The sequence below is a fragment of the Arachis stenosperma genome, chromosome 5 (genome assembly GCF_014773155.1).
Source record: "Arachis stenosperma cultivar V10309 chromosome 5, arast.V10309.gnm1.PFL2, whole genome shotgun sequence".
In the NCBI taxonomy this organism is placed as follows: Eukaryota; Viridiplantae; Streptophyta; class Magnoliopsida; order Fabales; family Fabaceae; genus Arachis; species Arachis stenosperma.
In genome coordinates, this window is record NC_080381.1 from 3,187,137 (window position 1) to 3,209,334 (window position 22,198).

Here is a 22,198-nt window from a genome sequence, read left to right on the forward strand (position 1 = left end):
GGTTATGTTTATTATAAAGGAGATTATTTCGAAACTTTAGATATAATGATCGATGATTTTAGTTTCTAAAGTTGTACAAGATGTCTCTTGTACGGGTTGAGGAATGGATCGGGAACTTGTGAGTCGAGGCGGATGCCGGATCGCTTGACTGGAGTAATGGGGGGTGGTACCTGCAAAGACACTCCGACGCTCAAGTCAGAATGGATCTGAGAGGTATAAGGTGTGTGGAATGATTGATTACCTGAAAGGACCTGGGTCCTCTATTTATATGTGGTGGTGGCTATCTTATCTTATCTTGTTTGGCTAAGATAAGGGAGACGTTTGAATTCGAAAGTTGGTTAGGAGCTCTAGCGGGCCGGTTCCGGGCCTTCTAGAAAGGCGAAGCGGGTCAGACCCGTGTAACCGGGTTCGGGTTCGATCCTGCGTCATGGATCCGTGGGTCGGATCCGTAACAGTTGCCCCCTCAGTGGGAGAGCGAGCGAGATCGGTCTGTCGCTGGGAGATGTGGTTGCGACCGTGAGTTAGGTCGGTTCGTCGTTGGAAGCTATAGTTTCGACTGTGAGCTAGGTCTTCCCTTCTTCTTGGGAGGTCGTTCGATTCTTTTTGAGGGGAGGTCGGTGTGCCAGCCCCGGTCTTTTAAGGTCGTGCCGAAGATTCGCCTAGCCGTTTTTGGTTTGACGCGACTCTTTGGTATCCAATGTGTCTGTTGCGTTTTTCGAGGCGTACTTTATTGGTTTCTTTTTCCAAGGGGGGCATTTATTGTGAGGGGATGTTTTGAGGTATCTTTCCCCTATTGCCCCTACGCGCCCTTTTATCGTTTAGGGCTATTTGCGTCTTTTCGCTCCCTTTTGAAACCGTTTTGGCTTTCCTTCTTACTTCCCTCGTTCGTTTTATTTTCTTTCACTCTCTCTTCTGAAAAAATCTTCTTCTCTCTGTGGCGTTTTTGGTGTTTTTTCGAGGTCGAGTTTTTGCTTCCCAGCTTCATTCTCCAGGCTCGTTTTCTGCATTATTAGGTTGGTATTCCTCTGTACTTTCTTGTTTTCACTTTGTGGTGTTCTGTTTTTCTGTATTTGCCATGCATTGTTCTGCCATTTCCTTTTGTGATGCATTTTGTGTTTTGGGTGGTGGTATCCGTGTCTTGAAAGGGTTGAGCACCGCTGTGTTGGGTTGGTAGTGGTAGTAGGTTTTTGGTTGTCTTCCTTGCTTCTGCGTAAGGTTAGTAGGCTGATGGTGGTGCTCCTCCTGTTTTAGGTATGCATCGGCGGAGGAGTGAGGGTGTGGGTACTCCGATAGCTCCCTCCAGGGGCGTCCCCGCTCGCTATGCTTGGGTGACTAGCGATGTGTGGGGCGTTCCGTCGCGGATGACGGAGGCCGATCTTCGATGGCTCCGTGATCAAGGGGCGATTTGTGGTGGCGGCGATATGGAGCGGCAGTATGAGCTTATCCTCCCTGATGAGGATGAGCGGGTTTGTTATCTGAATCTTAATTCGCCGACCATGTCGGGTTGGATGTGGGTTTACGAATCGATGTTTACTCGACTCGGTGTGCGCCTCCTCTTTTCCCTGTTTGTTCAGGAGTTGTTAGGTCGATGCTCCGTGGCACCGTCGCAGCTTCATCCGAACAGTTAGGCGGCTGTTCGGTCTTTTGAGCTTGTGTGTCAATATCTCAACCTTCCGGTTTACGTGCCTGTTTTCCTTTTTCTTTTCCTATGTACTCTTCCGACTAAGGAAGGGAAGCATAAGAAAGGATATATGTCTTTCCGGGCACAGCCTTATCGTCGTATATTCGGTTTATTTGAAGATTCTTTCCACGATTTTAAGAGAGAATACTTTAAAGTGCGCCCTGTCTGGGGGCATCATCCATTTTGGCTGACCTTAGAGGGTGAGCGTCGGTTTCCGACCAACTAGAACTTCGGTGCCGGTCCGTCGGTTTTGACTAAGGTTACCTATGATGGCTTGTCTCCTGAGGATAAGGATATTGCTAGTGTCTTGTGGTATTTGTTCGGGGAGCACCCGTTAAATCCTCGGGATGTCATGGGAGATCCTGAGGCCTGTCGAACGTATATTGGTGTGTGGTTTTGCTTCTTTCTTTTTCATGTTTGCTTCCCAATTTTGTGCCTCTGTTGTTTTTTGATGTTTTCTCTTTTGGTTTCTCTCAGTTGAGATGGCTAGTGGTTTGACTTCTCTGGCGAGGCTGAAGGTTGCGATGGATCGGGAGGAGGGGTCGTCGGCATCTCCTGCCACCCCTGTCTCTAATCCTGCTGTGGGTTCCCAAGCTGTTTCTCAGGAAGTGGTTTCGGCCGGGGTTAGGGTTGACACCCAGGTCCCTCCTGGTCCCATGGATTCGCTTGAGGAGGAGGTCGTTGTGGTTTCGGCTGCTGAGGCTTGAGGAGCCTAGTAGCGAGACTTTGGGGGAAGAGGGTGCCGTTCCTACTGTGATGGATCGATGTTTTGATGCTTCGGGGTTCATAGATCAACACTTGATGCCTGGCACGGAGCCATTTTTTGATGAATGTGATGTCTCTTTTCAAGCCAAGTCGGTGTATCGTGCCCTTCTCCGGTCTGCCGTTATTGTTCAGAAGGCCGAGCCCGTGATGGCTCAGGTCGATTTGTTGGATAAGAAGCTTCGCCACTCCCAAGCTGATGTGACCAAGTTGAAAGAGCAGCTTGAATCTACCGAGGTAGCGAGGGAGAAGGCAGTGAAGTCTTCTGAGGAGGCCGGGGCGGAGATCCTCCGTCTTTCCGAGGTCGAGACTTCGCTTCTTTCGCAGCTGAGTATGGAGAGGCAGCAGGCTTCCGATGCGGGTTCTCAGGCTGCTATACTTCTCGGTGAGGTGGAAGATTTGAAGGCTGAAGTTGCTGCTTTAAAAAAGGAGAAGGCAGAGCTGTTGGCTGATGCGAAGAGTGCGATTGCGGCTACCGAGGAAACGATGAAGGCTCAGGCTTTGGTTTTGGCCCCGTGTGTAGACGTGTCCGTGATGGGGGCTTTCAAAACCGTCCGTGATGGCCGAATTGTGGACCTCGAGTAGCTTTCTTTGTTATCTTTGTTTGTTTTGCTTATTTTGGATATTTGGTTGGTCGTGGGCCGTATGTTTTGGAACTTTGGTTTGTGCCTATTGTGGCCGTTTATATTTTGCTTTTGGTAACTCGTATGGCCGTTTGTTCTTTTTTATTTTGAGTCGTTATGTGTTTAAGCCGTTGTGACTTTAGGACCTTCGGCAGGCCGTTAGTATTTTAGGGATATCCGTTTGTTGGGCTCCGAGGGTGATCAGTTCTCGGTGTCGTGGCCGTGTCTTTATTCCGTTTTGGGGAAAAGAGAAGGAAAAAACACAATGAAATTTTCTTGGGTCACGTTAAAACCCTCTGTTTCTGGCGGAAAAGAGTACCCGTGATTAAAATATTCTAAAAAGGGGGAATAAGTGTAGCGTGATATAAGGGAAATGAGTAAAAACCAAAAAACATTAGAAAGATAAGGGATGACCTAAGGAGGTCGGTCTAAGTGTAATAGCGTCGTAAGTTGGCGGTGTTCCATGTTCTCGGGACTTCGTCGCCGTTGAGTCGTTCGAGTTTGTATGCTCCCCTCCCGATGATGGCTTTGATTCTGTATGGTCCTTCCCAATTGGGGGTGAGTTTCCCTTCCCCTGGGGTCAGGGCTCCGATGTCGTTTCGTCGTAGGACGAGGTCGTCGGGTGCAAATTCTCGTTTGATGACGCCGTGGTTGTACCTTAAGCTGATTCTTTGTTTTAGGGCTAGTTCTCTGATGTGAGCTATGCATCTTTCTTTGTCGATGAGGTCGCGCTCCGCTTCCTCGTCGTTCCCTCCGATCTTTTTTCTGGGGCTCGAGTATCCTATCTCCACTGGAATGATGGCTTCTATACCGTATGTTAATCGGAAAGGTGTCTCCCCTGTGGTTGTTTAGGGTGTAGTTCGGTATGACCATAGGACCGAACCGAGTTCGTCGGCCCATAGTCCTTTGGCTTCGTCGAGCCATTTCTTGAGTCCTTTGATGATTATTTTGTTTGCGGATTCCACCTGTCCATTTGTTTAGGGGTGTTCTACCGAGCTGAAACGGTGGGATATACATAGTCCTTCTAGGAATTCTCTGAACTTTTTGTCAGTAAATTGGGTTCCGTTGTTCGAGATAACAATCTCAGGGATCCCGAATCGGGTGATGATCTGTCGCCAGAGGAATTTTCGGCATTGGGTTACCGTGATGGAGGCCAGGGGCTCGGCCTCGATCCACTTAGTGTAGTAATCTATGGCGACGATGAGATATCGGAGTTGGCCGGGTGCCGTTGGGAAGGGTCCGACAAGGTCGATTCCCTAGGTGCCGAATGGTCGTTCTCCCGATATGATGTTGAGCTGGTGTGGGGCGGCCTGATGGATATTGGCGTGCCTTTGGCATTTATCGCAATTTTTAACTAGCTTCATGGAGTCCCGGATAACCGTGGGCCAGAAGTAGCCGGCTCGGATGATTTTCTGGGCGAGGGTTTTACCTCCGATATGGTGGCCGCAGCATCGTTCGTGGATTTCGCGGAGTATGTACTCCGCGTTTTCAGGTTCGACGCATTTGAGAATGGGTTGCGAGAGTCCGCGTTTGTATAGTTGTCCTACGACAACCGTGTAATTGGTGGCTTCTCTTTTTGTTCGTTTCTCCTCTTTGGGGTCTTTAGGTAGTGTTCCGTCGAGGAGGTATTGTAGGATGGGGTAGGTCCATGATCCTTGTCTGGAGAGTGTTAGGCAAGTGTTAGCTGTTGTGGATATGGATGGTGATTTAACGACTTCCTGAATTAGCGATTTGTTGCCGTGTCCTGGTTTGGTGCTGGCTAGCTTAGAAAGGAGATCTGCTCTGGTATTTCGTTCTCTGGGAACGTGCCGTATGGTAATGCGATTGAACCTTTCTTTCAGTTCGTTTACCTTGGCGAGGTATTGTTGAAGTAAAGGGTCGCGTGTTTGGTAGTCTCCGTTGATTTGGGCGCTGACTACCTGTGAATCGGTGCTTACTTCCAGGACTTTCGCTCCGACATCCTTGGCTAGGGCTAGGCCTGCCAGGAGAGCCTCATATTCTGCTTGATTGTTGGAAATTGGGAATTCGTATCGTACTGACTGTTCGATTACGACCCCGTTTTGGCTTTCGAGTATGACCCCGGCACCTCCGGTGGTGACGTTTGATGAGCCGTCGACGTGCAGCTTCCATGATTCGGGAGTGGTGTTTCCCAGAGTCATTTCGGCGATGAAGTCGGCCATGGCTTGTGCTTTGATTGCGTTTCGGGGTTCGAACTTGATTTGGAATTGGGACAGCTCAATGGACCATGCTAGCATTCTTCCTGCTAGGTCGGGCTTTTATAGTACCTGTTTGACTGCTTGGTCGGTCCGGACCGTCACGGGATGGGCCTGAAAGTATCGTCTTAAGCGCCAGGAGGCCGTGAGGAGTGCGAACGCGAGTTTTTCTAGGCGTGAGTAGCGTGTTTCTACATCTTGTAGGACCTTGCTTATGAAGTATATGGGTCTTTGTTCTTTCTGTTTGTTTTCGCGGATGAGTGCTGCTGCAAGTGCCTCTTCCGTTATGGAGAGGTATAGGTAGAGGGTCTCCCCTGTTTGAGATTTGGCGAGGACTGGTGGTTCCGCTAGGACTCTTTTGAAGTGTTGGAAGGCTTCCCCACAGACGGCGCCAATGTACAAGATGTCTCTTGTACGGGTTGAGGGATGGATCGGGAACTTGCGGGTCGAGGCGGATGCTGGATCGCTTGACTAGAGCAATGGGGGGTGGTACCTGCAAAGACACTCCGACGCTCAAGTCGGAATGGATCTGAGAGGTATAAGGTGTGTGGAATGATTGATTACCTGAAAGGACCTGGGTCCTCTATTTATAAGTAGTGGTGGCTATCTTATCTTATCTTGTTTGGCTAAGATAAAGGAGACGTTTGAATTCAAAAGTTAGTTAGGAGCTCTAGCGGGCCAGTTTCGAACCTTCTAGAAGGGTGAAGTGGGTCAGACCCGGATAACCGGGTTCGAGTTCGATCCTACATCATGGATCCGTGGGTCGGATCCGTAACAGAAATATTGTCAAATAAGTTAAAAAACTACTAAAATCTTAAAATATGTTATTAAATGTTGATTTTTTATATATTGTAATTATTGATTTAACATACATATATGTTGTTAATTTTTTATTATATTATATTTTAATTCATTTTATATTTAATTTGATCTCCCTTTTATAAAATTTTTGGTCCCATCTATTGATGTGTTCAGAGAAAAACTTAATTAACAAGTATCCATTACTTGTAGCAAACACATTATGTTATTAATAGAAAAAATATATTCATCACACCACCTTTTGTATACATTTTTTTATATTTTTTATGGTATATTTATTTTTTTCTCCCTCTTTATAAATTGAATTTTTATATGCAAAATAAAAAACCTTTAACAGAAACATACACAAAAATAGTCCATTTATCTTTTTTATTTTCTTAGCAATCATTCTTCACCTAATTTTATGCATATGGAAAATTAGTTTAATTTTTCATTCTATCTCTCACGTTTTCTTGAATTTCAACTTTGTTTCTATCTGTGCTATGATGCTTTTCTTCATGTCAAGAAAGGAAACATTATGCCGGACAAAATTGAAAGGACCACTTTATTTTACATTTACATACAAGAGTTACATGAACATTTAGAAGGGAAAAAAAAATGTTAATGACGAATCCTCACCTATAATATAAAGTAAAAAAATGAGCATCTAAATAATGATATAATGGAGCTGATCCTTAATACTATATATTCTCTGCTCTTTTAAACTATAAAGAAAATTAATCTTCTTTTCTCTTTTTTTATGTAAGGTTGCCATTTAATCTAATATTCCTTAAATTACTAAATAGAAAATATCCATCTTGAGTCCACTTCAATTCAAATTAACCTGAGACTATATATATATACTTCCAATATCTAATAAATTCCATTTCAGGTATTTAGGTTCGACAATAACACTATTTTTCTATTACCACAGAAAATTTAAAATCAATCTTCAGAAACTGATGGTGCATAATGAGTCAATTATTTGTAGATAAAAACTCAGGTGCAATCAATTTCACGTGAAGTTGATAATCGAGAACAGTTAAATAATTTAATTAATTTGACTAAATTTTTATCTAATAATTCTCAATTATCAACTTTACATAAAATTAATTATATATACTTGAGTTTTCACCTTATTTGTAACACAATTAAGATCTGCCTAGTCCCTTTGCTACATTTCACCATAGCCTATTCATAATTTGAGAGTAGAACATGTTGATGAGGGGAAGTGTTTGAGTGAAAGGTACAAATAAGAGTTCCAATCATTCATTCACATCCATGGTTAGATATTGTGAAAACCATTGGAAACAAGTGTAAGGTGGAGATAAAACATGTAGCTGATGTACTATATCAAATATGATATTTCTACAATTCTATCCGAATCCATAAATGCCAAGAGGGTCCACCTTTTTCTTATTACCTACTATTAGCCACTTAATAAAGAAGAAAATCACTATCAGTTTTTTCCAGTTTTTATAATAATAATAATAATAATAATAATAACAATAATAATAATATCAACTGTTTTTGTCCATATTTTCTCCATCACGGCAGAATCAATGGTAATAATTGGGTTTGAGAAAAAATGACACTTGTAATACTACTTTTGGTACACCCCAAAAATATATTTTTGTATACTAAAGAAATTTTTATATAGTTTTTTAATTTTTTACTTTCAAATAAAAAAAAAGTATATATAATTCAATTTAGCAACTTTTTTATTTTTACAATACATTTTAAATTAATAGTGCTAGAATAACGGCATAACAGTTAATGGTTAATATAGTCGAAAAAATTGAAATTTTACATAAAATTAAAATAATTAATTAAATACATAAAATATAAAATTCTAATAAAATTTAAATTTTAAAATTATTCGATCAAATATATAATTTTTTTTTAAATTATAACATCAAAAGATTTTAGAAATTAAATCAAAATAAACTCAACTAAAGAAGCAAGCAGGGTAACAATGGGACAATCCAATCAATTAAACAGTGAGAAATAAGAGTGGGACTAAGGCATGCAAGAGAGACATATGGTGACAAAACACGCAAAATTAAACTTTTGTCCTAAATTATGCAATCTAACCAAAACTCCAAAAGATCTTTTTTTTTCCTATAAAAAATTAAACAGCTAATAATAAAAATAAAATTTTAAAAACAATAAAACTAACTGAAAAATATCTTCTGAGTCAGTGAACTGCAGTTACAAAGGATAATATTGGCTTCTAAATAGGGACCAGCCACTCATTAGAAAATGACCAATAATTATCCATGGAATAGGAATCAGATAAAAGTTTTCTGCCCTCCATTTAAACAGCACTCACTTTCAAAGCCACTTGAATTGGAGATGCTATTTCATTTCTGGCACAATAAGAAAGCAGTTGGGTCCACTGCTTCACCATTGCTTCAAAGATAAATTGTTATAGTTGGTGGGGTAGTTGATTAATACATGACCTCTTTTGTGGCCTCTGTTTCCTATATCGAAATATCATAATGTGTAATAAATAATCAATATTTTTTAATTTTTATCGCATTTTAGAAGAATATACTTTATATTACTTTTTTTAATATCAAAAACCTTGATAATAATTTTTTAGATGTTAATGTTCTATTTTATATTCATAAATTTATATAGATGTATATTTTTTGGAATTTGAACTAAAATATAAAATTTGAATTTCTATTCTTATTATTTTTATTATTTTGATATTCTATTTAAATTTAAATAAAATATTTTTTTATTGACATTTATATTTTAAAATTAATATAAAAATAATAAATGTTAATAATTTGTATCAATATTAAATTAAATCAACTAAATTCAATTTATGATTAACCTCTTTTTCAAATTTATTAATAACTAAGTTACGACTTATCTTATTTAAATTTCTAGGAGTGGGAGGGACAGAGAACACCTAAGAGCAGGAGATTCCTTTTGTGAAACTTAGATGTTGAAGTACGCACCCTTTATCTTATGCTATGGGTAAGGAATCAAATGTGAATCAAATTTATTTGATTTAATTATATAGATTTACTTTAGGATTTGTATGTAAGCTGATCTATTTTAAGATATTGGTATAATATTATTATATTAGAGGTTATTTAATTTGTTTATCTCATTTACCCTAATACTATTGTTTTAGCAAATCTAAGATTTTACTTATAGTATATTTAATTTGTTACAAAATTTATGTTACCCATATATTATTACTCAAATAACATTTTATAAATGTAAAATGAGATTTATTCATTTACTTTTATTAATTTAAAATTGTTCTATTTTTTAATTCTAAAATATTAAAAGTTTGCTTTTAAAAATCGAAAGAATCAGTCCAATCCAAATTGCATTGTGTTTTTTTCTAAAAAAAAAATATAGCAAAAATCGTTTTCTTAAATCAAACAAACCTTCAAATTCTAAACACATTTTTCAAAAGTAAAGTTACCGGACTTTAACCATCAATCATATGTATAGTTTCCATTCAACATTTGTGCATTGTGTATATAGTACATATACAATATACTTCTCAGTTTATTCATGGTTTAGTATTTAACACTGCCACAAGCAATTCTCACTTCATTAAGCAGATCTTCTTGGGGCTGCATTCCAGCTTCTTTCATCTGATACAGAAACCTCAAAGCTTCAATGTGCATACCATTATGCATGTAACCCATAACCATTGCATTCCAACAATCAACATTTCTTTCATTCCCCTTCATTTCAAACACTTGTTCTGCATCTCTCAGCAAACCACTTCTTCCATACATAGCTATCAAACTACACTTAACATATTTATCTGAAACCATCCCAAATTTGATGGCATTAGCATGGACCTGTTCGCCACATTGTTCGTGATTCAGCATCTTCCCACATGCCTTGAGAACACTGGAAAATGTGAAGCTATCCTTCTTCACCCCTTGTCTTCCCATCTCCTTGAAGTCGCAGAGAACTTCAGAGAATTGCTTTTCCCTGCATCCGCCTACAATCTTAGCCGACCAAGTCATGTTGTTGTGTCGCGAAGCGTGGTTGAATACAGCATTCGCATCTTCCAGGCGCTTGAATTTCCCATAGAAACTGATCAAAGAGCTACTTAGAACCACGTCAGTACAAGCTCCTAACTTCAACAAACATCCATGAGCTTGCATACCGAGATGGAAGTTCGCACTGCAGGCACATGACTTGAGAAGGCAACCCCACATCCACGCAGGGAATTCCGAATCTTCCATACCCAAATCTTCAACCATGCTGACAAATACTCTAGCTACGTCCGCATAATCAGCATTATCATAATAAGCAACAAACAAGGTTGCCCAAGTGTTGAAGTCCCTAACAGACATTAAATCAAACACATGGCGTGCATTGTCCAACAAGCCACATGACACAAGCATGATGAGAATCCGATTGATGAAGGGCAACGGAGGCTTAATCCCACTGTGGATTATGTGATTGTTCAAGTGAATAGCAGTATGTGGGTCCCCAGAAACAGTGCACTCTTTAACAAGAGAGGTGTAGATGTCAATGGGTATGGGATTGTAGAGAGCTTCCATTAAGCACAATATATCTAAGGTTGAAGACCCATTTTTCTTCTTCTTCTTCTTCTTCCTCCTCTTAATGCTGTCGCTGCAAGTAGTAGTGGTTTGTGGAGAGATAATGGGTTGGAGGGGTTTTGAAGAGATGACAGGGGAGGTGTGAAGGAGAGGAAGCTTGAGTTTGGGGTTGTGAGGAGAATATGTAATGGTGGAGATGCTGCTGCCGTGGTGGTGATGGTAGTTGGATTGAGTGGCTGTTGGCGGCGGAACAGTGACAAGTTCCATTTTTGGACCGACAACATGAGACCTACAAGCTTTCTGCTACGTACTTCTGATTGTGTAGCGAAGACTGCGAAACTTTCAATGGTGATGAATCACCAAATAATGAAATGAATTATTTGAATATCATGCTATTTATATACTAAAAATCAGCGACCACTCACTCATACAAACATAAAATATAAATTAAACAATACATATTTATACATAAATAGATGATAAATAATTCGTTAACTGAATTTTTATATGCTCATAGTATTTTTGTTATTGAAAACATTTATTAGATTTTAAAATTAAATTAGGTCATTACAATTATCAAGAGAGCAAATCATTATATCGAAATTGTAAAAAAAGATAAGTAATTTAGTTATAGAACTAACGACTTTTTTATTTAAATAAGTATAAAAAAATGATTAATTTTCAGAATGTGCATGGATGAAAATTTAGAACAAAATACGCATTGTCATCTTAATCCAGTACACAGGAAATGAAATTGCACTCCATTCCAAAAAAGACACACACAAAATGGAGCCTCCAATTCACTTACATTACCCACGAAATGGACCTTTCAACTTACATAAATAACATAATAGAACCTCTAACTTAGGTAAATTGTGGAGGCTCCATTTCGTGTGTATCTTTTTTAAAATGGAGTGTAATTCCATTTGGTATGTACCACTTCTGAAATGGCCATGCGCATTTTGTTCTAAATTTTAAATAAAAAAACTTGGAACTAACCATTATGAATAATTGATATCAGTTTTCAGTTTTTACGAAGATATTATTGTGGAGATGACTATGCATACGACTTGAACCATCTTAGTATAAGATAATTTGCAAGATTTGAAGACCTGGTCACGACTTCTACTCTTCTAGGTGCTCCTTTCACTTCACTAATAAGATAAAATTAACACCAGCTATCAGACCAAAAACTAAATACACACTGTAGAACACAACACAGATTAGGAAGGGAATAAAATGTGCGAAAAATGTGACAATATTACAACTATAATAAAAAGGAATACGCTTGTTTTAGGAGAAAATTGCTGAACTGAACTATTCAGTCTCTCTCATTCTCATCAGCATCACCAGAAATAGCGAAAATTAAATGATTACAGCAAAAACTGATATCACAATTGAAGGACAAAACAAAGTTGTGTTGGCACTTGCCACGTATCAGGTAGAGATGTCAAAAATCTTAAAAGAGTTCCAGCTTCCAAGAGTTAGTTGCTTGTTTTGGGAATCAATCAATGCTTCCCCGAAATGTTTCCATGACACTTCCGAATCTCTTGCATTTTCCCAAAGAATACTGGCTAAGGAACAACTATTTTCATCAGTGTGATAAGCCATGAGGATCTGAATCTGTCTCCTCAGGAAATTTCTCAGGCAATAGTAGACTTGGAGATCGGTAATGGATAGATTGTAAGAAATTGAAATATGCATACTTAATGTCAAATTGCATATCATACCCTGCATAAAAAAGAAAAATATAACTTGCAGAAGAGATTTTGATTACAAATTGGACAAGGAAAAAGTAAGGCTTGATCCTTACAATAGTTTACTGCAATAGTGCATCCTCCATCACCTGAACTCTGTCTAACATGATGAAACCACATACTTGGCCTGCATTAGTTCCATCTGATCAGCACGAGCGCGCGACAAACTATATAAATGCACGAATTCATCTGGCTAATGAAATTATAAGAGAGAAAAAGGAGGGAAATGCTTACAAGTAGAGAATCTCCCCAGCCTTCACTGTACACTCAAATGGCTTAGGGCCATTGAAGTACAAGGGGAACTTAGACACCTCCTCATGGAGTTTCTCAGGAGGAGGAAAAGGGTCTACACTGCACCATGGAACATATCTAATAGGCTCCTCGAGCTCCAAATCAAACTCTCCAGTGTCCTACAAACCAAAAACACTGACATCACAGTCTTGTTTTGCTAATTAGGGTCAACTACATGCATCGGATCATAACATATAAAGTCAACTTAAGTCTTGCCTATCTCGTTATACTTGTTGTTGATCCAGTATCTACCACTCAAACAAAAGATAATGAAGATATTAGGCATTTTGGTCAAACATGTCAATCTCCACTGTTATTGGCATGAAGATATCTTTACATGAGTAATGTATTAGACTTATAACAGCATAATAAAGATGAATGGAAGAAAAAACATAATAAATAAAAGAGGGAAAGAGCATACCGAAGAGTATCTGTAAGTGGCAGCAGGGTATTGACGGATGTAGAGTCTATGAACATCAGTGGGAGGCAACAGAATGAAGTGCTTCTCTCCCGAGACAACGGCATACAGATTCTCGTAGTGATCCTTGTGGAATGAAGTGTGAGAACGCTGGTTACCAATCCAGAGGTTCACAGCTTCAGGCAAAGCGCCGCCGAAAGCCTCCGTGGCCCAATCGATGTGCGGGTCGCAATCGGTGGCGAGGGCGGAGTACTCGGAGCGGAAGCAGTCGTTCTGCTGCTGGGCGTAGGCGACGACGGCGGGGTTGTCATCGGGGGAGGCGATGAGGCGGAGGGCCTCGGGGAAGGGCGTGCGCTGCACGTGAGCGGAGGCGAAGCAGAGGGAGGAAGGAGAGGAAGGGAGAGGGGCGAGGGCGTCGGCGCGGCCGGAGGGGGTGAGGTGGAGGGAGACGCTGGAGGAGGAGAGGGAGCGGGAGAGGTAGGAATGTTGGGCCTGATTGGGTTGGGCCTGGGCCCAAAGGGAGAGTGCTGGCCAGTGGTTGATAGCGTTGGAGATGATGCAGGGTTTGTTTGGGTTAACGAAATCTCTGAGGAATTGAAGGGCGGTTGGTGGGGTTTGCAGTCTTTCCACTTTGCTGTTGTTGCCTAAGCTTAGCTCTCTCACTTCGTTCCACAGTCTCTCTACCTCCTCCATCTTTTTCTCTTATATTCTTCTTTCGCACATCGCACCTCACTAGTATTTAGCTTCTAACTTGTCTAAGACAATAACTATACTTACTTTATATCTTTATTATTTAATTATTCTAATAATAATTAATGAATATTAAATTAGATAACTGATTTTTTTATTGTTTTTCAAATATTATTGATGTTTTAATCATACTTAAGAACATTTCTAATGGAGTGTTTTTAATATTATTTTAATAGAGAACCAATAAAATTTTGTCACTTATATAATTATTATAAAATTTTAACTAAACTAAGACTAAGCATTGGAGGGACAAATTTCGCATTTAATTTCAAATCCCTGTGTATGAGAAACATTCAATTCTATTTGTGTGAGATTTTGAGCAAACCACACCTACATGTATTGAATATCAAATTCTCTTGACAATTACATGCACATCTCTTTCATGGCCATTGTTGGACCCTTTCAAAAGTCAGTCCATCATTCACATTCAAATTGATATCTTTGCAGTGTGGTGTTTTAGGGTTCCAACCATTTATAGCTCTATGTCTCTCCACACCATTGGACCCATTGATGTGCTGATCACCAACAATGGACAAAGATGATAAGAACCAGCTAATCCACTTTGATCTCTCCCACATCTTCATCCACCATGCTTCTTCATGGCAATTCAACTGCCCATGCATGAAAACCACCAAACCTTAACAGTATCAGCTACTCGCTGAGGATGCCATGTTGCCCAGACGAATTCTATTTGGCAATGGCCTCGCAATGAGGCCGTCTGTGGTCCAACCTACTGATTCCCCATCACTTCTGACAAGGTCGAATTCCCGCGTTACATAATCAAGGGACATGTGCAGCTTCCCGCCAGGTTTGGAATCATTAACGACTCCTCTTCCTACAATTCCCGCATTCTTCTCTAACCAATATACATAGTTGACCTGAAACAACGCCTTCAGCATATCTAATGGCAAACAGCTCTCCTTAAGAACAACCTGATTCAGCCACATATGTTAGTCACTGTCCATAACACAACAATGTACCAGGTTGCTAATATCTAGAAGGGGAAAGACTTTTTGCCTCATTTGGAGTGGCCTTTTTGAAGAGAAGAAAAGAAATTTTTTCTCATTAAAAAAATGTACTTTTATTAAAAAATTCTTTTATTTTAAGCAAACAATATGTTGCTTTTCAGAAAAAGGCAAAACTTTTAAGATTTTAATTAATCGTTTACTAAAACAGAAATACTTCTTATGTTTTCTATCCAAACATGAAATTGCTTTTTCTTAAAAAAAATTTCTTTTTCAAAAGTCACTCCAAACTCACCCTTATCCTTTGAACTTCTTATCTTTTAATCCAATTTTCTGGGAAGATAGAAACATAACAAGGAAAATCTCAGGTCCAATATGCTCCTACCAAATGGAAGAGGCTATCAAATTTTGTGTGTATATGACTGTCAACTTACACAGAATTTCCCCATGTGTTCTGACAAGATATAACCCTCATCTTTATAAAGCGTGAACAGAGCGAGCGCGTCATCCTTGCTGCTGACAATTTCACTAAGCTTGGACCCAAGTTCTAGACGCCGTTCAATTTCTGCAGCCGCATCCTTTGCTTCAGATGACAATGCATTTGATTTTGCCTAGTACAAAAGCGAACAAGCCATGTCATGAAGAGGCAATGTCATTAAGTGTTCGACGGTGTTTTATACCAGTTGTTTAGTGCCCAACACAATCATCATCTTTTATATGGGCTTACTATATAAGATTTGCAAGGAAGCACTAAATATTCGAAGTTTTCAAAATCAGACAAGCAATATCACACATTATCATGGCAATTGGCAAGATAGATATATGTGATATGATATTTCCCCAAATCCTTAGCCTCCCTCAACTGAGAAGTAGAATAAAACGAAAGGCAACCTTAAACTACATAATACGTTATAAAAATAAAAACTTTTATCACATTTTAGCATGCCGCAAAAATATGATCCAACAGCTAGGAACTTCAGTTTGAAGATTCAAATGTCGTGTATATATATATATATATATATATATATATATATATATATCATCGAAGCAAGATTAACTCACTTTATTTGCAAACGTTGCATTTAATATGGGTACAGCCGGAAATAATGGCTCCTCATCATTGACCTCTTTAACTGGTGGTGCCTGGCCACTCAGTAGATATTCACTGAAAACCAAACCTGTTTAAAACTCAATAATCATATGTATAAAATTCTAAACCATAAAGAAAAACTAAAACTTATTAAATCCTAGTATCATTTCTCGGCTCCTTATTCCTCCAACAATTGATTGCAAAAACATTTAAATCTACATGTAAGAGACAACTTGGAAGAATATTCAATGTTTCATCAATAGTACACACTCATTCTTTCAAAGTTTACTATAATACATCCCCAACATGTTAATGTTAGCCAGAGTGAGAGAAAGAGATCAGAAATTACTTGCACGATAAGGATTCAAAGTCCTCAATTGAATTGACTGGTATGACTTCAGATTGCAGTACATGTGAATCCAAGTCACAACACCAAAGGATGCAAGAACAAGAGGCGTGGAGGATCCTATGCAGTTACCCAATCCTATACCAATCCCGATACCGATAAACTTGCTTGCCATTCCTTGTACTTCACCTTTGGCAATTACCTAATATTTAGAATTACTTTTAGAAAGAAAAATTAAATAAAATAAAATGAACATGTGTTCAGAAAATTTCCAATAACTAGTAATGCTAGAATGGTTGAGCTGTGTCATTAAACAAGTACTTCTATTTATTCAAAGCAAGAACAATCTGTTTCTTACCTCAGCAAAATTTCTTTGAGCAGCAAAACCAGCAAAGAAACAACTCCTGGTTGATGCCTGTAAATATAAAATCAGGTTCAAGTTTCAATCAGATGCCTGACGCCTAATTCGCTTCAATCATTTTTCATACGAATAACTAACTAGATTAAGTTTACCCATACTCCCCAGCCTGAATCATACAGGAGAATAGATTGCCTTCTATACTAAAATGTCTTAACCATACCAGCCACTACCTAAACAAAATCATTTAAACAAAGTAGAATACAAGGGATTCGTTTGTTTCTAGCTTCATTTACTATATACAAGATCCATTCAATCACCTGAATCAATGCGGCTGCGGAACGGGAGGCGCCGGCCACAGCACCAATCAGCACAAAGAACTGTGGAAAAGCAGGAGTGCACATCTCCAAACCAAATGCGGCATTCTCAAGCAGATCAGCAAACAACCTCCAGCCTTTGGGGTTAACATCGAAATGGCGGCCGAAATTGGACAGCATAATCTTACTGAGGTACCCAATTCCATCCTTGAGAACCCAATTAATGGCAGCAGCAGTGGGAATTGCACCTTTTCCCAACCCAACAGCATAAAGCAATGATTGAGTTGCCAGCACCCCACTAACCTGACTTGCAACACCCTGAACCGCTCTCCACAGAGAATACTCCAAGTAATCGCTGGTTACGCTTTTGGGAAACCCTTCAGGGAGCATCAAACGAAGGAAGAGGTCCCTGCACTTGAACCACAGAAAGGTTACAACTTGAGTCGAGTTAATGGATGATAACTCACTGAACAAACCGGGTTCCGAGGTCACGAAAGAATCGTTGAAATTATCAGGGATTAGCTTTGTCCACTTGCCACCTTTCACTTCCCAAAGAGACTCTGAGAAAGCTTCTTTCTCGGAAGCCAAAGTTTTCGCCTTTGCGAATTTTGCGAGGACGAGTTGGGAGAAGGAGCAGAAAGCCGAAGAGAGAAGCAATGAGAAGAAAAGGGTGTGGCTTGATGGTGAAAAAGAGTCGTCGGAGTCAAAGGGGTATCCCCAACCACCACCCCCATTGTTGTTGTTGTTGTTGTTGTTACCGCCGCCATGGTGTTCCGAGAAGAGAGGAAGCGCCGAAAAACGACGGTGGTGAGGAGGGGCTGTGGTAAAAAGAGTGTTGAGTTGTTTGGATGGAAGGGAGCGGAAACGAGTGGCGGAGACCGGCGGCGGTGGAGAACAATAGGAGGAGGAAGAGAGAGGATTGAAGAAGTGGGAAGAGGGGAAGAAAGAAGAGCAGGCCATGGAGAAGGAAAATGGGTCAAAACTTGGGAATCATCGAATCAGTCAATCAACGGAACCACCGCCGCAACCAGATCCAACGTTGAAAACCTTTGGAATTCCGACCGCCGCTCCACTCAGAATAATTGAAAGTTTAGTGTTGTGGTTTTTTTTTGTCAGGATCGATGTAATGTTGGTGGGTTTTTTTGTTTTCATTTCTTTTTGATGGGCCATAAACTGGACTATCCCAAGTTCAAAAACAACATAAATACTCTGGACTATCGGTTACAACTTTGACCAGTTGTAAACCTACTGAATACCGAAAAAAAAAAACTTGTGAAGCAACTTACGTGAATTAACTGCTTAGTTTATTCGTCTACTTAATTAATATTAGGGTTATAGGATTCCGTAAAAAAAAAAAATTGACAACTTGTGACATATCAACTTGTGACATATTTTAAAGTAGCCCCTTACACTGTGTTTGGTTATTGTTATAAACAAATAGAGACATAGACATAAAAACAGAGATACATGAGTATAGATATAAACAATTTTTAACATGTTTGGTGATAATAGTTATAATACACAAAATACGTGTACTTAACTCAAAAGTCAAATTTATCTCCAAATTAAAACAACATCAACACCACCACCACTATCATTACCATCATCACGCATTTCTACTACTATTATCATCAATATTGATATTTCAATCTTATTTCAAATAAATAAAATTAACAACTCCAATTTAAATATCACTTAAACAATTTAAATTAAAAAATGAAAATAAGGGTAAGAGTTTGTTGACGCATTAAAGAAGAAACAAATGATGAAAAAAATGACGGTGATGACGAAGGGCGATGCAGAAGCAAACCACAGTGTTGGACGACCTTCTTTATGCCCGTGGTTACTGCGGCGTTTGACAGAGACAACCTTCTCGTGTTTGTAGTTATAGCAGCATCAGATCTACAATGATAGTCGACCACTCTAATCACCAACACTATTTCTCATCATTAGACGAAGATAGAGAAGAAGGAGATAGAGAAAGTGAAGGCGACGTTGTCAGAGATGGTGATGCCAAAGAGGAGAGAATAAGAAAGAGAGATCCAGAAAGAGAGACGTCGATCTTGGGGAGGATAAACACAAAGTGCTTCGAAAGCGTAACTACTTGATGGATCTGAGATGGTGGAGGATACGGATGAAATAAATTTGGAGAGGAGGAGTTGAGATGCAATAACAATGGAGGTTAGAGGAGGGAGAGAGGAGAAGAGAAAAGAGAATGTTAATGTGAATTGGGTAATTTTGGAATTTTGAACTATGTCTCAAGCTAAATTTTCATGTCTCTTCACTTTGGCCAGACACAAAATACATGTTCTTTGTGTGTAGTTATGTGTAACAGTGTCTTTTTTGAATTTGTGTCTTACAAAATAAACAGTGCACATATATTGTTGTGTGTGTCTCTCATATACACGGACACCATCCAAATGTAATGTGAAGTTACATTCGAGTCTCGTAGTAGTCCTTCAAATTAATAATTACTCGTATTCATCGTTAAAGTTGCATTACGAGACTCAGAGTCGTCCTTCAAACAATTTCTGCCAACAAGCGTCATTGGAGAGTTAAAATGGACTCGTTTCTGATACGTTGGCAAGATAAGAGCAAGCTAATGTGGAGGACAAAACTTTTCTATAGAAATTTAGTCCCTGGACCAATTTTAAAAAATCCTAATTCTCAAATTTACTCCAGGTCTTCTCTTCTTAGTTGTTCTTAACTAGAAGAAAGAATAATAACGATGAGGAAGCCTTCTTTTATCAATGGCATCCAGTCTGATGGTATGATGCTTAGATAACTAACTAACTAACTAGGTTTCAATTTCAATCTCATTTCCAATTCCACTTTTCAATTTACCAATTCTTCGATCTGATTTCTATAACTGTCAGTAACACTTTCTTTGGAGTGGCGCACAATGTATTCTACACTTTCTTCAGCAAGACAATATCTGGCTAGCACATTCCTCATGCCGTCTTTGTCGATCTGAAGCCAACCGTCATCGACGAGGTCAGAGCCAACACGTACCACTAGCTCTTCCACCCAGAGTAGTTTATCTCTATCAAGGAGAACGCCACCAACAACTTTGCTAAGGTACACTACACTGTCAATAAGGAGATCATCGACCTCTACCTTGATCACGTTCGCAAGCTTGCCAACAACTGCACCAGCCCCCAGGACTTCCTCGTTTTCAATACCATCGGTGACGATACTGGCTTCAACCTCGGTTTCCTCTTCCTTGAGTGCCTCTTTGTCAATTATGGTAAGAAGTCCAAACTCGGCTTCACCATCTACCCTTTCTGTTAGGTATAATTTGAAGATTTATTGTTCAAGAATTTACTTCACATGTTCTATTCCCTAATCGCTACTTTGAGGTTTGCTTTTCCTGAAATCAACAATGTTGTTTTTCTTCTTTCTAATTTCTAATTTTAGATTTGGACGATTGTTGTAGAGTCATACAACAATGTTCTTTTCAGTCATTCTCTCCTGGAGCACACTAATGTTACTGTGCTCTTGAACAATGAAACTATCTATAATATTTACAGGAGGGCCATTGATATATCAGAGCAACGCCATTAAAGAGTAATAAGAAGAGGAAAAGGTCTCTATTCATATTTTAGGAGAAAGAAAAAATATTAAATTAAAGAAGGGTTAATGTACTTATGCAAATAAAACGATGTCGTCTGACATAATTATCATAATATTGTTTTGGTAACTTGTGGCAAAATTTTTTTGGTGACTAACTTGTGACAAAATTGAAATAAAAGAAAGTACACACTAAATTATTAAGAAAGTGATACTATTTTTATTCATATTTATCAATTGTTAAATATATATTTATATCATATCTAGTAGTATATAGAATATAAATAAAAAATGATTGAAAAGTCCTAACTCATTTTGTTAATATCTTTCTAACTTCTAAATAAAGTTTGTTTTGATTTTTTTTGTTTTTAAAAAGTAACACATGTATTTAAAATTTTACTCTTTTAAGTATTAAAAAGATAATTAGAAAAATAAATTAAGACTCTCAATTATTACATTAAATCGAGATAAAAAAATCTGAATTTTCTCTTCGAAAATAGTAATGGTGAAAAGATCAAGCCTTCTACTTTTAAAATAAGATTGGTCTCTTTAATTTTCTTAACATCTATGGGGCATACAATTATACAACGCCTTCTTTCCTCAATTACAATGAATTTAAAGTGCATCAAAGGTAGAAATATGGTTGAAGATGCACATTACAACGTTAAAGCAAAAGATTGAGAAATTACAATGAAAAAGTAAATCAAAGTATGATTGTTTTGTTGACAATGAACTCGACACATTATTAACTTGGGTTTAACGGAATGTACAAAAATGAAAAATTTCAAACAAATTGATTGTAGTAGCTGTTACCGAAAGTCCAAAAGGTTTCACTTTACCAACTACTTTCGATGATTCTCATTGAAGCCTAGGTTCTTTAACACATATATAGCAATATGGTCCACCCAAATTGAAGACTAAAGACACTTGCCTCCTCAACTTTCTCATGCACTCTCTTAATGTTCTTACAAGCTTGCACATGCAGCATCATAAATGTTGCGTTTGTTTATCGGGACATAATATTGAAACAGAGACACTGAGATATAAAATTATATTTGACAAATAAAATATGGATAGAGATGTTGTATTTAGAGATATTGAATTAGTATATTTTGTATAATCCTGATAAGAAGAACACAGAGACAAAAATAAAGTACACAATTTTTTTTATTTTTTTATTATTCTTGTTAATTTTTCATAATTATATTTTTATTATTATATTTTTTTTCTCAAATTTTTTGAATGAAAAAATAGAATAAATTAAATTTTCATAATTTATTTTATTTTATTACCAAACAAAATATAAGAATACTAAATTTTGTGTCTCTATCATTTATATTTTATTTTCAGTGCCTTGTTCTATCTTATTCTCAGAAATAAATATAGCGAAATGATTGTTCGGGACCTTGGATAACCCTAGTTGAAATTCTATATGTCAAGAAATTAAAACAAGCGTTTAAATGGTGAGTTTAGTTTTATTGTTTATACAATTATTTAATCATATTGGTTTTTTTTATGACAATTCATGCAGGTGGTTATTTTTGTTGATATAATATTATATAATTAGATACATGTATTTAAATTGGTTTTATATTGATAATGTATCATTAAATTATTAAATATTTGTTTGGTTTGTGTTCATTTGTATTTTTTATTTTTTTATTTTTTTGGGTTTGGAATTACAAAAAGACAAAGAATTAAAATTT

The 22,198-nt window shown here is 38.2% G+C and overlaps 3 protein-coding genes across 4 annotated transcripts; all 3 read right to left on the reverse strand.

Moving 5' to 3' along the window:
* Nucleotides 1–9,533: 9,533 nt before the first annotated feature.
* LOC130979842 (pentatricopeptide repeat-containing protein At1g31790-like) lies at nt 9,534–10,979 on the reverse strand. Its single transcript, XM_057903386.1, has one exon. It carries the CDS (start codon nt 10,895–10,897, stop codon nt 9,626–9,628), a length of 1,272 nt encoding a protein of 423 aa, XP_057759369.1. The 5' UTR covers nt 10,898–10,979; the 3' UTR covers nt 9,534–9,625.
* Nucleotides 10,980–11,820: 841 nt separating this feature from the next.
* LOC130982506 (lysine-specific demethylase JMJ32) lies at nt 11,821–13,823 on the reverse strand. The gene is made up of 4 exons (XM_057906540.1): nt 13,100–13,823; nt 12,622–12,797; nt 12,444–12,514; nt 11,821–12,361 (listed from the first exon to the last, which is right to left on the reverse strand). The coding sequence occupies exons 1-4, from the start codon at nt 13,787–13,789 to the stop codon at nt 12,225–12,227; spliced, it is 1,074 nt and encodes a 357-aa protein (XP_057762523.1). The 5' UTR covers nt 13,790–13,823; the 3' UTR covers nt 11,821–12,224.
* A 273-nt stretch (nt 13,824–14,096) lies between these two features.
* Nucleotides 14,097–18,040, reverse strand: LOC130979246 (protein root UVB sensitive 1, chloroplastic). Of its 2 annotated transcripts, XM_057902634.1 has the most exons (7): nt 17,399–17,581; nt 16,926–17,331; nt 16,606–16,662; nt 16,251–16,449; nt 15,874–15,989; nt 15,246–15,422; nt 14,097–14,778 (listed from the first exon to the last, which is right to left on the reverse strand). In XM_057902634.1, the coding sequence occupies exons 2-7, from the start codon at nt 17,310–17,312 to the stop codon at nt 14,494–14,496; spliced, it is 1,221 nt and encodes a 406-aa protein (XP_057758617.1). In that variant the 5' UTR covers nt 17,313–17,331; nt 17,399–17,581; the 3' UTR covers nt 14,097–14,493. The 2 variants fall into 2 exon arrangements, with proteins under 2 accessions (XP_057758617.1, XP_057758616.1); XM_057902633.1 differs by having other exon boundaries at nt 16,926–18,040.
* Nucleotides 18,041–22,198: the final 4,158 nt, after the last annotated feature.

Coding starts and splice junctions, on each gene's coding strand:
- LOC130979842 (XM_057903386.1), bottom strand. CDS start 10,897: ATGGAACTTGTCACTGTTCCGCCGCCAACAGCCACTCAATCCAACTAC.
- LOC130979246 (XM_057902633.1), bottom strand. CDS start 17,882: ATGGCCTGCTCTTCTTTCTTCCCCTCTTCCCACTTCTTCAATCCTCTC. Junction 16,663..16,925: donor CCGCAGCCGCATTGATTCAG/GTGATTGAATGG, acceptor TTATATTTACAG/GCATCAACCAGGAGTTGTTT. Junction 15,990..16,250: donor TTTGAATCCTTATCGTGCAA/GTAATTTCTGAT, acceptor AGTTTTAAACAG/GTTTGGTTTTCAGTGAATAT.
- LOC130982506 (XM_057906540.1), bottom strand. CDS start 13,789: ATGGAGGAGGTAGAGAGACTGTGGAACGAAGTGAGAGAGCTAAGCTTA. Junction 12,798..13,099: donor CCACTTACAGATACTCTTCG/GTATGCTCTTTC, acceptor TTTGGTTTGTAG/GACACTGGAGAGTTTGATTT. Junction 12,362..12,443: donor CACTATTGCAGTAAACTATT/GTAAGGATCAAG, acceptor TTTTTTATGCAG/GGTATGATATGCAATTTGAC.